The sequence below is a fragment of the Puccinia triticina genome, chromosome 6A, assembly GCF_026914185.1.
Source record: "Puccinia triticina chromosome 6A, complete sequence".
NCBI lineage: Eukaryota > Fungi > Basidiomycota > Pucciniomycetes > Pucciniales > Pucciniaceae > Puccinia > Puccinia triticina.
Genome location: NC_070563.1, coordinates 3,214,395 through 3,229,900, shown reverse-complemented (window position 1 = coordinate 3,229,900; position 15,506 = coordinate 3,214,395). Strand labels below are relative to the sequence as shown.

Genomic DNA, 15,506 nt, shown 5'->3' with positions numbered 1-15,506 from the left:
TTCTTCTACAATCCCTTGATAGTAATTTTGGATGAAATTCAATAATTGGCATATAGAAATGCAAAGGTAACCATCATATGAATCAATAGCTGCAGATGGATCTTGCGCATGATCATAAAGAAACATGGCATAATACATCAGTGCAATCAACCTTCCAACTGTAAACTTGACCTTTCTTATTGCATCAATATATTCAAAGCTATCAACTTGAAGGATATTTTGACCATCAAAAAGCTTGGATTGATTAAAAATCATGGCTTGTATATTAGCAACATATTCTGGGATTGAACTCAGTATTTTTCTCAATTGAGTTATTTTCTTGGAAATTTTATATCTATTTCCAAATTTGAGAATTTTGTATGATAAATAATGAAGTGTAAGATTTACTTCCTCTGTTCTACCAATAGCTGTGTTAATCACAGCATTAGAAATACAAACTTCAGTTCTTCTATCCTAAATTTAACAGAAAGAAATGGCAGTATTACTTCACCTTTGAATATTCCATGCATTAATTTCCATTGCCAGTGCTTTGTGACTGATTCTAGTGTATAAACAAGAGATTCTGGATCTTTGAAACTAATTGTATTCATATAGGAATTTTGTGCATATATAATTGCTCTGTTTAATATTTCCTTATTGCAAAATTATTTGAGCAAACTTTCTTCAAGGAGAAAACCTTGAAAGAATTCAGGAAACTAAGATTTATGATTGCCGTTAGATATCTATTTTTAATCTAACTACAATCTCTAATTTAAAACTGGAAAGAACTGGAAGATGTGTTTTACCTAAGAGCAAGCGACAAGCCGCTTTCTACTTAAGTGAAGAGTTGAGATGAGGAAGTGGGAACCCGAGGCGGTCTTTTTCCTTCTCGGTAGAGAATTCGAGTTACTCGATAGATCTGAGGACACCAGATTATATCCGTCAGTATTCTCGGCTTTCTTCCTCTTGAAACCTTTTAGGTTCTTACTTGAGTAGAGCGTTCTGCTCTCTTTCTCCAGTTCACTTTCGGAAACGGCGTAACAGTACGGCAACATTATCTGCTTTAACAGACAGCTCGTAAGTCTTTTCGCCTTTTTTTTCTGCCATAAGCTTCTGTCTAGCACTGAGTGCTTACCGATTTGGTTACCAGCGATTTGCTTGGAATCGGCTCCGTCCGAGTTATCCTTTTGGTTAACAACGTCTGGTAGGTTCGAATGCAGCATTAGCTTTCATTCTGATCAATTCGACAGATTCCGACCCAGCTGCTTACCTTTGGCGCTTGCTGTGGTTATTCGATCTGCGAGAGACTTGTTGCTGAGATTTTCCGCAACCTTAATCTTCCTGCTCGCGTGCGTGGCACCTGTTCGCATCCAAGAGATGTGATCAGTCTTTTCTGCCCCGCTGCGGCGGTTTTGGACTGCGGTTCAGGGTTTGCTTTGCTCACCTATCTCCGCAGCTGATTGGGCTCCCAACCTCTTTCTCAATTTATGAGACTGAGGTCGTTCACTTAGGCGTGTATCTTCACAAACCTTCCTGGTGAAGGAAGTCCATAGATTGAAACAAATATTTTTCTCCTGGAATAACATCTTTGTTATAGTCACTGAATTTCAGATACTGGAAATCAGATTCATAATGCACCAATATCATATTTATTTCGTCCAAAATTGAACAGCTGAGTGTATCCCAAGTTTTCTTTATAATCATGTCAATCAAGTCTTCAGGACATCCTGTTATCCAATCTGGAGCCTTTTCATCTTCATTGTTGATTGAACTTAGTAATGCAATAGTCTTTTGCTGAATGGAAAGATTGTAGAAACCCCCTAGCTGTAGAAGTCTTACATCCTTTAAGATTGATATCTTATCTTTTGATTTTTTGAAGAGATCTTTTATGACACCATCTTTTATCTTTTGATTGGTACTCTGCTCTCCAAGTTTGTGTCTATCACAAGGATACTTATTGATTAGTTCAATGTCTAAAACTTTTCCTGCATCCTTCTCAAGCAAGAGTAATTGATCTGAAAATGAAAATTTCAGTCAGGTGACATTGATAAAATATCAGGAATTCTCAAACCCCAAACTAACCATATTTTTTGCTCCAACCTATTAAGAGCAGTGAAGCTGATTAAAAAAGTCTGTAAATCAGCCAAAAGACATCATATAAATCAAAAAAGCTTGGATCATTGAATTGATTGCTGACCCTTAATCCCTTGATGAGAATGCTTTAGTGAATGTGATTTATAGATCAACCTCTTCAAACCATTTTTTAAGTGAGCCATTTTTTGTGATTCAGGGAAAAAAATAAGATCTTTCATTGAGTAAGTCTGTCTTTTTCTTGGTTTTTGTTCCATTTTTCTGGTTGCTTCTTGATATGGCAAGGAAGAACTTGCAACCATTCCTACCAACAGTTTTGTTTTTGGGCAACCATATAAAAAGTATAAAAATTTGCCAGAAAAATCAGATGATCATCCATTTGGTTAGTTCTCTATATTTTATTAAAAAAAATTCACACCATGTGATTCCTTAGCATTATATTCCTCTATTTTGATGATGCCCTCTGTAAACCAAGCCATTGTGAGACTGAAAAGCCCAATAAGAGCAAATTGGGTTTGCATTTAGGAAATGAGTTGAATGCTTAATTGAAGTTGAAATTCTTTTAGAGATTGAAGGATAAATGTATCAGAGAGTAATTGAAATAATTAGACTGTTTATCCAACCAGATCCTGTTACTGTGCTTTGCTGAAACTTACAATCAAAAATCTAGCACACTCATGCTGTTTAAAATATACAGAAGCCTGGGTATCTGTACACTTTACCACCTGTCACTTCAGATACAAAAACAGTTTGATGACATAATCTCCTTGCTGGGGATGGCTCTGATGCTGATGGTAAATAGGTTGGTGAATTAAAGACAAGATGAATCTGTACTGGACCATCTACCTGCATGGCTGGTGGCTGGTTGTGTGGAGGGATTTTGCTGAAGTGTGGCTGGTCCTCCAACAAGTAAAGCATGACGATCTCTAATCAATGTGGAAGAAATAGAAGGGATTTAACTTTTTTGAGCTCTGAGAACCCTACTTCACTGCAACGGGGGCTGTATTGGTTGAAACCCCCCACAATAAGGTCAACCAGAGGCGACCAATATAATATGGGTTGGGCTTTAGGCACGCCAATGATTTACTACGCGCACACCAAAAAAGGTGTGAACCTCCAACCAATCCAATGTTTTTGGAGTGGGATGTGGTTCACTCCAAAACCAGGTCTTTTTTGGAGTGCACATCTCTGCACTCAATGCTGGTTTGGAGTGTTGGAGTGAACACCTGGACACGCCTGTATGTACCCTTGTACAGGGCCAGCGGAGGCCAGCCATCAAGCAATAGCACTCCCCTTGATGGCCGGTCTGCGCCGGCCATTGAGGAGAGTACATACACATCCAAGTCCCTTGATGACAGTTAAGACCAGTCAGAAAGAGGAATGAACCGTCTCAATGACCGGAACCAACTGGTCATTGAGAGGACACTGCCCTCTCAATAACCGGGATCAACCGGTCATTGAGAAGACTCAACCCTCTTGATGACTGGGATTGACCAGTCATTGAGAGCACTCCACCCTCTCAATGACCGGGATTGACCAGTTATTGAGAGGACTCAAACCTCTCAATGACCAGGAACCCGGTCATCAAGAGGACACAGCCCTCTCAATGACTGGAATTGACTGGTCATCAAGGGGAAACAGCCCTCTTGATGACCGGGATCAACTGGTCATCAAGAGGACACAGCCCTCTTGATGACTGGGATCAACTGGTCATCAAGAGGGTTGAGCGCTGCAGCTGACACTGCATATTCTGATATGCAGTGTCATGATGTTGCTGTGGGCCGCAGCAACAGCGAGATTCCCGCAGTGTTACCAGCTTGTCTAATTGACACTTGTTAGACTCTGGATAGAGGAGTAATACAAACATTACAATATCTGTTATTGTAACTTAAACCGCGTTCAATCATGCAAATTGGATAAGGTAACTCAGCCAGCAGTTATTGGTAATTACTGGGCGGTAAAGTAACTGTAAAGGTTACATTACGGACAGAGTTATACAAATTGATAACATATCTGCCCACCGCTGTTTCTGAGGATGTCCTGTGATTCTTCCAGCTCGCTGGAAGCCCTTGCAGATGCTAATGGCTTGTTGAATGGACTTGAAAACAGGGGATCTTGGGCCAGCTCATTGGCAGCCCTTGGAAATCCAAGGCAATTTATAACCAGCTTGCCAGGAGGCCTTGGCAAGCCAGTGGGCAAAAGAAAAATCTTGCCACAGGCTGGTATGGTATTTCATGCAGAATCATTCTCCTTGGTGAACTCCGTCTGTCTCAATTTCCAAAGTTATATGGTCTAAAATGCTGCTCTGACTCTCCTGGGCACCTAACAAACCTCCAATCAAGTCAGAAAGGAGCATGATAGAGAGAGCACAAAAGGCAGCATGTAAACAGCTTGACCAACTCTTCAGGGCACCTTACCAACCCCCTGTTGAGTGATAAAGAAGTTTGCAAGAATGATGGGGGAATTGGAGCGGGTTAAAACAGAAGAGGTATATATAGGAACCAGGCTGCTCTCCTGTCTGGTGAGGTACTTGTACTATTACAGGATGTATAACCAATCCTGACACTGACACGTGTTTGAGTATTGCTACACATGCATTATACAAATACAATACTGATTGATACTGATCCCACATGTTTGGCGGATACGGGAAGCAGAAGCAAGGAAAGATGGCTATCAGTCAAAACATGAAACATAACTGACCAGAATTTCTGGTTCAGAGCCATTTTTGTCTATGAATGTTGGCTCATGAACTGTTTTTGGCTAGGAAAGTTGGCTCAGAGCCATGGTGGCTGTTTTGTTGGGCCAGATGCGCCATCAGACCAACACCAAAATGACTGGAGTGTTGCTCTGAAAGCATAACACCGCTTTGTTGGTTCATTTGTCCATTTTTTTGTAGATTCACCAGCATTTCACAAAAAAACCACAAATTTGGCCGTTTTTGTTGGTCCAGCGCCTCCATAACAAAGGGGTTTTGAAAATGTTTTTCCCAATGTTCCTCATAATATTTGCAAAAACCAGCAGATTATTTTCAGACCCTACTTGAAAACATTTAGTGCACCCGTGGTGTATGTAAGTCCCTCTTGGGCGCGAAGGGCCCACCTCCGCTCCTTGAGGCGGGCGCTTCGCGCCCAGGAGGGACTTAGCTGCACCACGGCTTGATTCTCAACTTTGAGTTGTGTTGGCGTGCCTGCGGGTCAAGGGAGTGTCAGGTTTGAACTGCCTGCCGCAAATTTGACTGCGGAGGCAGGTCAATGCTGGGGATGGGTCAGATTGACGTTGGTCTGACCCATCCAACCCAGCTGTCAAGCCAGCATCAAAGGTGCATTGCGCTGGCATGACAGCGGGGTAAATGTACTGTAATGGCTTGACCCAGCCAACCCCTTTTGGCCCTGCTGAGCAGGCCAATGGTACGGCTGGGTTGGGCCAACCTGATGGCCCCGTTGGCCTGACTGAGTGGCAGAAGAGCGTCTGACATGGCAAACCAGCCAATGGAGGCTTTCTGTTGAAGCTGAGAACTGAGGTTGAGGCGCAGAGCAAGGACAGAGGGGCCTGAGGAACAACAAGCTCAGAGATACTCTGAGTGAGACTAGAGATGGCCATTTTGCACCCGCTGGCAGGTACCCGCCACCTTTCAGAAGGCAACTGCGTGCACTTGCAGGTACCCATGGCGGTGTGGGATGTTCAATCCTAGTAAAAATTCAAGGAATTCACTCCACAGCAGCCCTGGGTACCTGCCAGGGCACACAGTTGCATCCTGAAAGGTGGCGGGTACCCGCCAGCGGGTGCAAAATGGCCATCTCTAAGTGAGACAACATGAGTGGGCCAAGGGAGCCCTCTAGGAGGGCAAAAAGCTGCTAGCTTGCATGGCGGAAGAGTGCACACGCTACAAGAGGTTGTATCCTGTAGAGACTTCAGGTAAATGCGCGCAGAAGCAGATGTCTTAATTTCTATCTAAGCTGAGGGACTTTAAGCTATCACAACAATGGGGCTGATTTGTGGGACAGAAGGTGAACAATGAATATGCATCTGGAGGGAATGAGAGAGTGACAGGGAGAGAAAATGAGTGACAGGGAAGGGACAGATGAGGGAAGAGAGACTGGGACACTGGAATTTCAACACCCCCCCCCCCCCCAACTGATGAAACACAAATTCAGAATCAGAGACCACGGCCAATGTTTAACTTCTTGAACTTGGGGTTAGCCAGCATTGGCTGGAAGTTTTGTTCTCTTTTGATTTCTTCTTCAGTGAATTTGCTGGTTGAGTTTGATAACCGACCAGCGTGAGTGAATGCCAGGTGAGCTTGCGCAATTGGAGATGACTTTGATCCAGATTTTGATGTTGATGACTTTGAAGGGCGTTGATCGGGATGTTTCTCAAAGCAGATCAATTCGCGGTGACCGGCTTTGTTGCAGTGTGAACAGATGGTGAATCCTTTCTTGCAGTGGGGGCACATGTAGAATTTATCATTGGTGGTCAGAAGAGCCATCTGAGAGGGATTGGAAGATACACGGTTGAGTCTATTCTGAGCCACATGTTTTTCCAGGCGCATTAAGAGTGCTGCTACAGTGTTGTTTGGGAAACCAACATTGAAAACGTTGTGAAAGGATTTATATTCAGCGGATGGCAACTTGCAAAGAATGATTGCCGTCTTGCTTTGATTGTTGTAAATTTTAGATATAAACAGACCAGGAAACTCAAATAGGGATGCACCTTATGGAATAATAAGCGGACCGGGTAAATGACTCTGACTCTGACAACTCGACAACACGGATTCTCCAACAAACACACCTTATGGAATAATAAGTGGACCAGGTAAATGACTCTGACTCTGACAACTCGACAACACGGATTCTCCAACAAACACACCTTATGGAATAATAAGTGGACCAGGTAAATGACTCTGACTCTGACAACTTGACGACACGGATTCTCCAACAAACACACCTGTGGTGGTAAGCACAGTTTTATAGTTTTGATTTTGATTTGGGATTTGGGTGAAGGACGTGCACAAGAGGATTTTGATTTAGTCTCTTCTTCACGGGTTGATGATTGTAGACGCGTGTATGATTTTATTTCAAGCTAACCTTATGGAATGATAAGCGGACCGGGTAAATGACTCTGACTCTGACAACTCGACGACACAGATTCTCCAACAAACACACCTAATAAAGAACAAGACAAAAAGAAAGGAAAGAAAGGGTGAACAAATGTTTTAGGAAAACGGATAATATATATGAACAGAGATGAAAAAGTATTGGAACAATGATGCATACCTGCGGTGGTAAGCGCAGTTTTATAGTTTTGATTATGATTTGGGATTTGGGTGAAGGACGCGCACAAGAGGATTTTGATTCTGAGGATGATGAAAAGGGGAGAAGGAAAAGAAAATGATAAAGAATGGGGTCAGTTGTTGTTGGCGGGTTGTTTTTGTTTCAGGGGAATTGTTGATGAAGTTTTGTGCTTACTAGTCTCTTCTTCACGGGTTGATGATTGTAAACGCGTGAAGAAAAGACTAGCAAGCTTGGGGCGGGAGGATTTGAGTTTTGTTGGCGGGGGAATCTTGATAGGGTTAGGTCAAGGTTTGGTATATTCAAGATGCGAGTGAGAATTGAAGTAATGGCTGCGTATTCATAATGAGTAGCCGGGAGTTGTGTGCAAATTGCATGTAACTCAACAATTGTCAAGACCGACTTTTGAAGAGACTAGTCAATGATTTGCGGCCCGTACTTCTGCTATGAATACGGAAGGTGGGTTCTCGTATTTGATGTCGAGGAATTGATTGAGGGCACAATCCTTGGCAACGTGATCGTCTCCACAGTATTTTTGCTTGAGGATGGTCCACACTGCGTAGCCGCTGAAAGCGTTCTGATCCGTTAACGTGTGTTGAATGTACGCCAGATTTGCACTGTCAAGGTGTTCAATGATCTCGTGATATGCTCGCCGATTGAGCTCTTGATAGATCTCCTTGTCCAAAGTCTTGACGGCTCCCTGAACGATTCCAAGAGCTCCAATCTTGTCAATTTTCAAGGTCATGAAGAACGACTAGGAGTCGTAGTTGTGTTTGTCCAGATATAGCGGAACATTCTTTGCTGACATCTTGAGGACTTGAAGAAGAGTTTGATCAAAGATTGACAACCAAGAAGAGATGAGAAGAGAAGGATTCGAGTATGATCGAGTCAGTGGATATGATTGATTTGATCTGGTTGAGGAAGAGACAAGGTGACAGAAAAAAAATAGAGCGGTAGACCGAGTGTAGCGACAAAGACTGTTAATCGTGTTGAAGCTGAGAACTGAGGTCGAGGCGCAGAGCAAGGACAGAGGGGCCTGAGGAACAACAAGCTCAGAGATACTCTGAGTCAGACAACATAAGGGGGCCAAGGGAGCCCTCTAGGAGGGCAAAAACTTGCGTGGTGGAAAAGCACACACGCTGCAAGAGGTTGTATCCTGTAGAGACCTCAGGGAAATGCGTGCAGAAGCAGATGTTTTGATTTCTACACCACGGACGCAAAACTCCAAAGGTTGTTTGAAGGTGCTTTGAATGAACTTCCAAGGGAAATCAATTTAGTTGGGACGTTGCCAACTGGGTCAAAATCAAAAATCTTGCATATTGTCCAAATAATACCTGAGTTTTTTTCAAATGCTTGTTTAAAAAGATGGATTAATGCCCATTCAAAGTTTCTTCAAACTGAAATCTTAAAAGTGCATCCGTGGTGTATCTAAGCTGAGGGACTTTAAGCTATCACAACAATGGGGCTGATTTGTGGGACAGAAGGTGAACAATGAATATGCATCTGGAGGGAATGAGAGAGTGACAGGGAGAGAAAATTAATGACAGGGAAGGGACAGATGAGGGAAGAGAGACTGGGACACTGGAATTTCAACACTTGCCAGCAGCAGCAAGCCAACATCATGGGCTGGTTGAGCCTGCGTCAGACCCGGCAAGATCACCAATGACGGTGATCAGTCCGGCTTGACTGTGAGCTCCTTGCAGAAGGGTTCAGACCTACGTTGGCTTGACTCATGCAAACCAAATGTCAAGCCAACACTGTCAGCATGACAGTTGGGTCTGTAGAGACTGTAAAATGAAGATTTGTCTGATGAGAGTCAAAATCACAAGCTCAGCTATGCTGAGACACATACTAGAGTGCTGCCTATACCAACTAGGCTACAGACTCTTGTGGCTGCCAGCTGGGTGGTTGGTTGGTAGTGCTCATGGGTCAATCCGACTGCCCTCCTTATTGTGGTGACACATCATGGTAGCAGACTAACAGACAACTCAACAACCCCCCTTGCTACATGATGAGAAGTGGGGATTGACCCCAAGAGAGAGTGGGAATGAGACCCGGGAAAGATGATCAGTGTAGGGATTGAACCCGTGATCTAGATGTAGGCTTATAGGGGTTTGTGTGGTCTTACAAGTAAGCATTCACAAATTCATCAGTCTGTACTGGCCATTGAGAGTGTTGAGTCCCCTCGATGACCGGCACAGACCAGTCATTGAGAGGTTGTACATATCCCTTCAATGACCAGTACAGAACTGGTCATCCAAGGTGTTGTATATGTTGTGACATATATGTAGTTCTTGACTGCAACAACTGTCACAGACATATTGTAGGTAGTACATATATGATCTCTCTACTATGTAATAGAAATCATCTATTCCTGCGAGCTACCAGCACAACAGTATATATCTCTCTTGATGACCGGTCTTTACTGGTCATCCAGAGGGTTATACGGTCTTGATGGCGGGTCTGTGCGGCAATCAAGGGCTCAGAGGCTTGACTGTAAGTCAAAAAAAAAAACATGTATATCTCATTGAGCACGGATCTCTTCTGTTACTTGACTTCAGTAAATTCCAAGGTTTGGTCAACTTAATTTATTTCTATTTGAAGGAGTTGTGTAAAATAACTAAATAAGATTGTATCAGATGACAGGAAAGAAGCAAGGCTCTGCGAACTGTGATGGTTTGAAAAAACCACCCACCCAAATGGAGTTTCTAGGCTCTGCGAAAGGGGGTGACAGCGCGGAAGTCCCTCCTGCCGAGGGCTATCGGAGGCTTGCTTCGCAAGACCAGACGCCCGCAGCAGCGAGGGACTTGTGTTAAGTTCGCCTGTGAAAGCGACGCTGAAAATAGCTGGCCATAAATACACCAGCTTTCCATTTTCCATCTCAATCAAATGGTAATTGGGATCACTAACCCGAAAGCCACTCCACCCTGACCAAAGAGATCTCCGGGCGCTTCGTCCGGATAATGCAGCGGGATGTCCAATCGATCCTGCAGACCACGAACATGCCAACCACATCAAACACCTCCCCGATCTCGTTCGGGACCTGGTATAGGCGACCTCGAAAGCTGTCTCGGCGCCCTAGAATCTCTTGCCAAGTAAACTCTACTCCACATCAGGCCCCCGCTACCACGAAGGATCCTCGCCTCCTCTTTCGTCAGTCTGTTGTAGCCCACTCCTCCGAAATAAAACTCGACGCCAAAAATACCTCCCCAAATAACTGTAGACCTCAGTAAATTTCATGACCAGCGCGAATCTCAGGCAACATTGATTCTGTCCTATCTCATCACTTTCATATATATTTCTATAAAAGCTATGTGGATTTCGAGGTGAATCTCTCTCTCTTACTCTACATGTTCACTTTTCCTGTATGATTGAAAATATGGGCAGCTGGAGAAGCATGCTCAAGAGCACTTCTCCAAGCCAGAGGCGGGAGCTCAATAGGCAATACTTTAGTTGTAATGAAGTAAAAAGTGGGGCCGCCCCCCGCCGCTCTCAAGGGGCTTTGTTGAGCTCATGCCAAACCTTGCCAAACGCGGAGGCCTGAAGATATCGGGGTAAAAAGGGGTCCCCGGGGGTATATCCACGCCGGAGACGCCGGCCGGAGCGGGTTCCAGAGCTCCGACTGTACAAATCTGCCGAAAAAAGCCCGATAGGTGGGAAGGTTTGATCGAGTGCTGATCGGCTGATGACGTCGTCAGGGTGTGGTCATGCAACCGACCGGCGATTCCCAGGCTGGCAGTTGCAATTGAGTTTTCCAGGACGAATTATCGAGAGCTTCCCAAAGCGGAGGAGTCGAGGAAGATCGATTGGTTTCACAGCACTCCTCTGTTTTCCTCTCAAGCTCCCCTTTCATTTCGTTTCTTTCCAGTCCACCACCACCAACACAACACCGACAGTCACCCACCGCCTGCACATGTAAGATATACTATGGATATCATGGCCAGCCCAAGACTAGCCAAGAGCACCAGAGAGACAAAGGGCCTCATCGACGCACTCGGCGGAGGACTGGCAACAAGCACCCCCCGCTCAGCAAGAGCAGCCCGGAAACCACAGAACACCATCTCGGACTCCCAACGCCCCAGCCTGACCCCCAAGCGATCCGACAGCAGCCTCAGCGATCTCAGCGACACCCACGACCACCACTCCTCTCGCTCAACATCTTCCTCAATCAACATCTTCCATCCCCAAACCTCTCCCCTTCCATCCCCAGCAAGAACACCCCAGCTCCAGCAACCCGCTCCAGACCCTCACCACCATCTGTCCGTCACCCTCTCCTCCCCACAGTCCTCGCGCTCCGTCCCCTCAACCCCCAATCGCTCAATGAAAGCCAAACAGAAACCCTCGCTCAGGAAAACTATCATCAAGCGCACCCATTCTTCCTCCTTCGGCTTGCTCCGAAACCAGCGCGGCAATCCAAAACTCAATCGATCCAGAAGACTAACCGACAGCCAGAAGAAAGAGCTCGAACAAACTAGACTCAAGTACGTCCCCTTTTGTTCCAAAAGATATATACCTTACTTATATTCTCTGTGGTTGTACAACACAGATTATTAGAAAATTTACAGGAGGAAGAGGAGCTAATCAAGTCCAGCCAACACCCGATCTTGATCTCCTTGGAAGAAAATGTTGAGATTGGAAAAGAGTTACGGCTATCTCAAGCCAGAAAGAAGTTTGAACAACTGAACACATATCTCGATCGGCTGAATTATGAGCGCCAACAGAGGATTTGGGATACTTGGACTGTCAGTATAGATATAAATTCGTTTGCTTTCTTTTATCAACACAACAGTAGAGCTATGTTCATCGAAAGGAAACCCCACTAACATTTCTGTAAAAAAAAAAAAAAGAAATCAAAAGTAACAAAAACAGCGGGCGGGATGAGTGTATTTAATATTCAGTGGATTGATGGATTGACATTTGGGGCTTTGTCTGTTTGATTGATGATTGGTTGATTGTGAAAAAAAAAAAAAATTGAGAATTAAAAGGATAGCAAAATTAGAATCCAAACCGAAATGATTGTCGATTGTCAGATCCGATTGAATCGTGCTCCGTTTGAATTCCTTATCTCAAATGATACGACCAGTTTAGTCATCTTTCTCTTCTTATCTCAACTAAGCCTTTTACTCTTTTTCGGTTGATACATGCACATCAATCAACATTTCCAATCGAAATTAACTAAAATCTTGTTGGTTTTTGTAGATTTACAAGCGATTTTTCATTTGACACCGACACCACCTGCTTCGTATTTGAAGCCAATATTTAGTTTGAATCGGCCTGATTTGAAAGAGGTCCCCATGGGCGCAGCGTCGACGGTTACGTGCATGAGGTCGACGGGCGGGCCGATGGCCAAGGCATCATCTCTGGTAGCAAATGAGGACCGAAAAGAAGGGCCGGGCAATGGCAGCAGTAGCCATCCACCCGAGGCTTCCACCAAGAAGGTGGCCCAACGCAGCGGGGAAGCGGAAACTGCGGACAAGCGGAAGGAGAAGAGCTCGTGTTCCTCCTCACGAGGACTCGCCCCGTCACTCGACCAGAAGACTGGCGGAGGTCAACTGCTTGGCGATGATCGCAAGCCGGGCCAGGAGGAAGACGGCCTGATGGCCAAGGAAAGCCTCGACTTGATCGACGGTATCCGCCGCCAACGGGTCCAGAACCACTCCATCTGGCAGCTCTCTCAACACGATATCCTCGACGACCTCAAACTCATCCATCGCCATCGGCGTAGACTTCCCCCTCATCAACTTCCAAACCCCTCTAATCAACATCATCCCCATCCGTACGCTGTTCCCCTCCACCGCGGCCGTAATCTGCATCACCACCACCACCACCACCATCATCATCATCTCAATCATCATCATCCTCTCTCTTCTTCCTCTAAACCTTGATTATACATGTACATGTACCTACTTATCTATTCTTTTAATCGTTCTTTCCTTTTTATTAGTAAGATGTTACCTTCTGTCTTACTTTTGAGCAAAGAAACTACTTTTTTTCGTCATGTAATTAAGAACAATCTCCTTTTTCTTTTCATCAAGTACTTACATACATCTCCATTTCCAATCTAACCACCCTCACACTTCTCATTTTCCCAACCTCGTTACCAGTTGTTTTCATTGTATGTTTGTTTGAATAACAGTATCTCATAATATCTAGTGGTGTACATATATCTTATCTTCTTTGTCCTACTCACTCGCATAAATATTAAATTTGGACTTTGTTTTTTGTGAGAAGTTGGTGAGAACACTTAATTTCTCAAGAAAGAGGCTTGGAAAAATGACTCCCAAAAAATTGGCAAAACAACTCCCTGCAAAGTTTGTTTATGTTGGAAGGATCATTTGACGAGCTTAATTAAGCCCCTTGTGGTGAGCGGGTCTGGGCGGTCTCATCAGAGAGGCTTAGGTGCAAAAGCACAAAGCTTGTGTGGGCTGGACATGAAATACATGCCATTATTTCTCTCCTGGTTTCCATTCCACTCATCAGTTTTTTTTTTTTTTTTTTCTGACAGGGTACCATCTGCTTGATTTTTCAGTATTTTTTTATTGTTGTATTCTCCCCACTTCAGATTTCAAACTTGACAACCAGAATTAGTATGAATGCACACGGTCCTTGCCTTATGGGGTGCAAATGGGTTGGGCCAACCCAAAACCCATCGGGTTTGGGCACATTCTTAAAGAAAACTAGAGGCCAAGGCGGCTTTGCCGCTGCAGTCACCATATCATCCCTTAGCCCAGAATAATTCTTTGCAGGTCTCCCTCCCACCAATTGATTTTGTTTGTATGAGTGCTATTATCAGAGTAATTTTCCCATAGAGTTAAAATCATATCAACATTAGGTTCCAAAAAAAGTAGTTCCAAGCAGGTATATGAACTGGTATTTAATAACCATCAAGCCAATGTAGATTTTGTTCTCCCATAAATCCTGTGATATGAGCCACTTTTTGTGATAACCATCACCTTTAATCCCTTCCCCAGATTGAGTCCTGCACACATCCATGCAATAGCAATTTTCACAAATTTTTACACCTCTTTTCTTATGCAGTACACCCACAGTTTTAATTTTGAAAATAAAATTTGGGGAGTCATCAATTTACTTGAGCTTCAACATGATATTAAACCCTTCACATCTGAACTGCACCCAAGCCCCACTGCTATAATATTCATGGTACCATTGCCTGCTCTGGTTATTTCACCATAAATCATTCTCACCCTTGTGTGCTTGTATATTAGTTTGGGGTTGGGGTGGGAAGCAGGGCAAGCGCTAGAGTTGGAGTGAGAGAAGAAGCGGTCAGGGACAGTGCAATTTCCAAGGACAAGTTGGTGGTTGAGTCAGGTGGAGAAGTGGGGGAGCAGAGGAAGGCAGTGTAGAAGCTGCCAGGGGTATATGTGTGCCTAATCATGGTAAAATTGCATTTTCATCAAGTTTCATGAGTAGGTATCCTTAAAGCTTGAATGACCAAAGGTATTCACACTGGTTCCTCAGAGGATAAGAGGAAACAAATGAATTTCTTATAGTAAGTTAAAGAAAAATCAGATCAGACTTACAATTTACTTGCAACAAGGTAGACAGTTGCGCAAAAAAAAATGACCTATGATGAATTGCAGCAACCATTGGTCAGTGGATAATTCAGCTTCCTTTGAATAGCTAATAATCTCACAGACACAAATTCTGTGATTAAAACTTACAATCTGGACACCTGTCTGGAGGCTCACTTTGGGCGGCTTTACCGCTGCAGGGAAATCTCACCTCCAAATCATCATATGGGGGGTATGTGGCATATAAATACAAAAATGACTGATCAAGAGAAGGGCAGAGAGGGAGACAGGTTTCAATGATGAAACAATCTGAGACAGTATACCATTTTGCCCTCATCAGTGGCCTTGAATAGAGATGGCCAGTGGGTACCCGGAACCCATCACTGCCCTTACCCGTCCGCAGGTGCCGTGTACAGTTCTGGATATGCAATTTGGGCTTTAAAATCACCGGTTACCCGGGTACCAAACAGGTACCCGCCATTGCCAGCCTCAGTTGTGCACTCCAGTGAGCTTGATGGCCGGCCATCAACATCATCCCACTCAATGGGCGGCCATTGAGTGGGGTACACACCCCGCTTGATGACCGGACATCAAGCGGACACACCCCGCTTGA

General features: G+C 44.3%; 1 protein-coding gene across 1 annotated transcript; it reads left to right on the top strand.

Annotated features, from left to right (window-relative positions):
- Positions 1-11,288: 11,288 nt before the first annotated feature.
- Positions 11,289-13,514, top strand: PtA15_6A395 (uncharacterized protein; the record flags this gene model as incomplete). The annotated part of the gene is made up of 5 exons (XM_053170095.1): positions 11,289-11,842; positions 11,908-12,103; positions 12,347-12,443; positions 12,561-13,163; positions 13,498-13,514. 5 exons carry the CDS (start codon positions 11,289-11,291, stop codon positions 13,512-13,514), a joined length of 1,467 nt encoding a protein of 488 aa, XP_053021321.1.
- Positions 13,515-15,506: the final 1,992 nt, after the last annotated feature.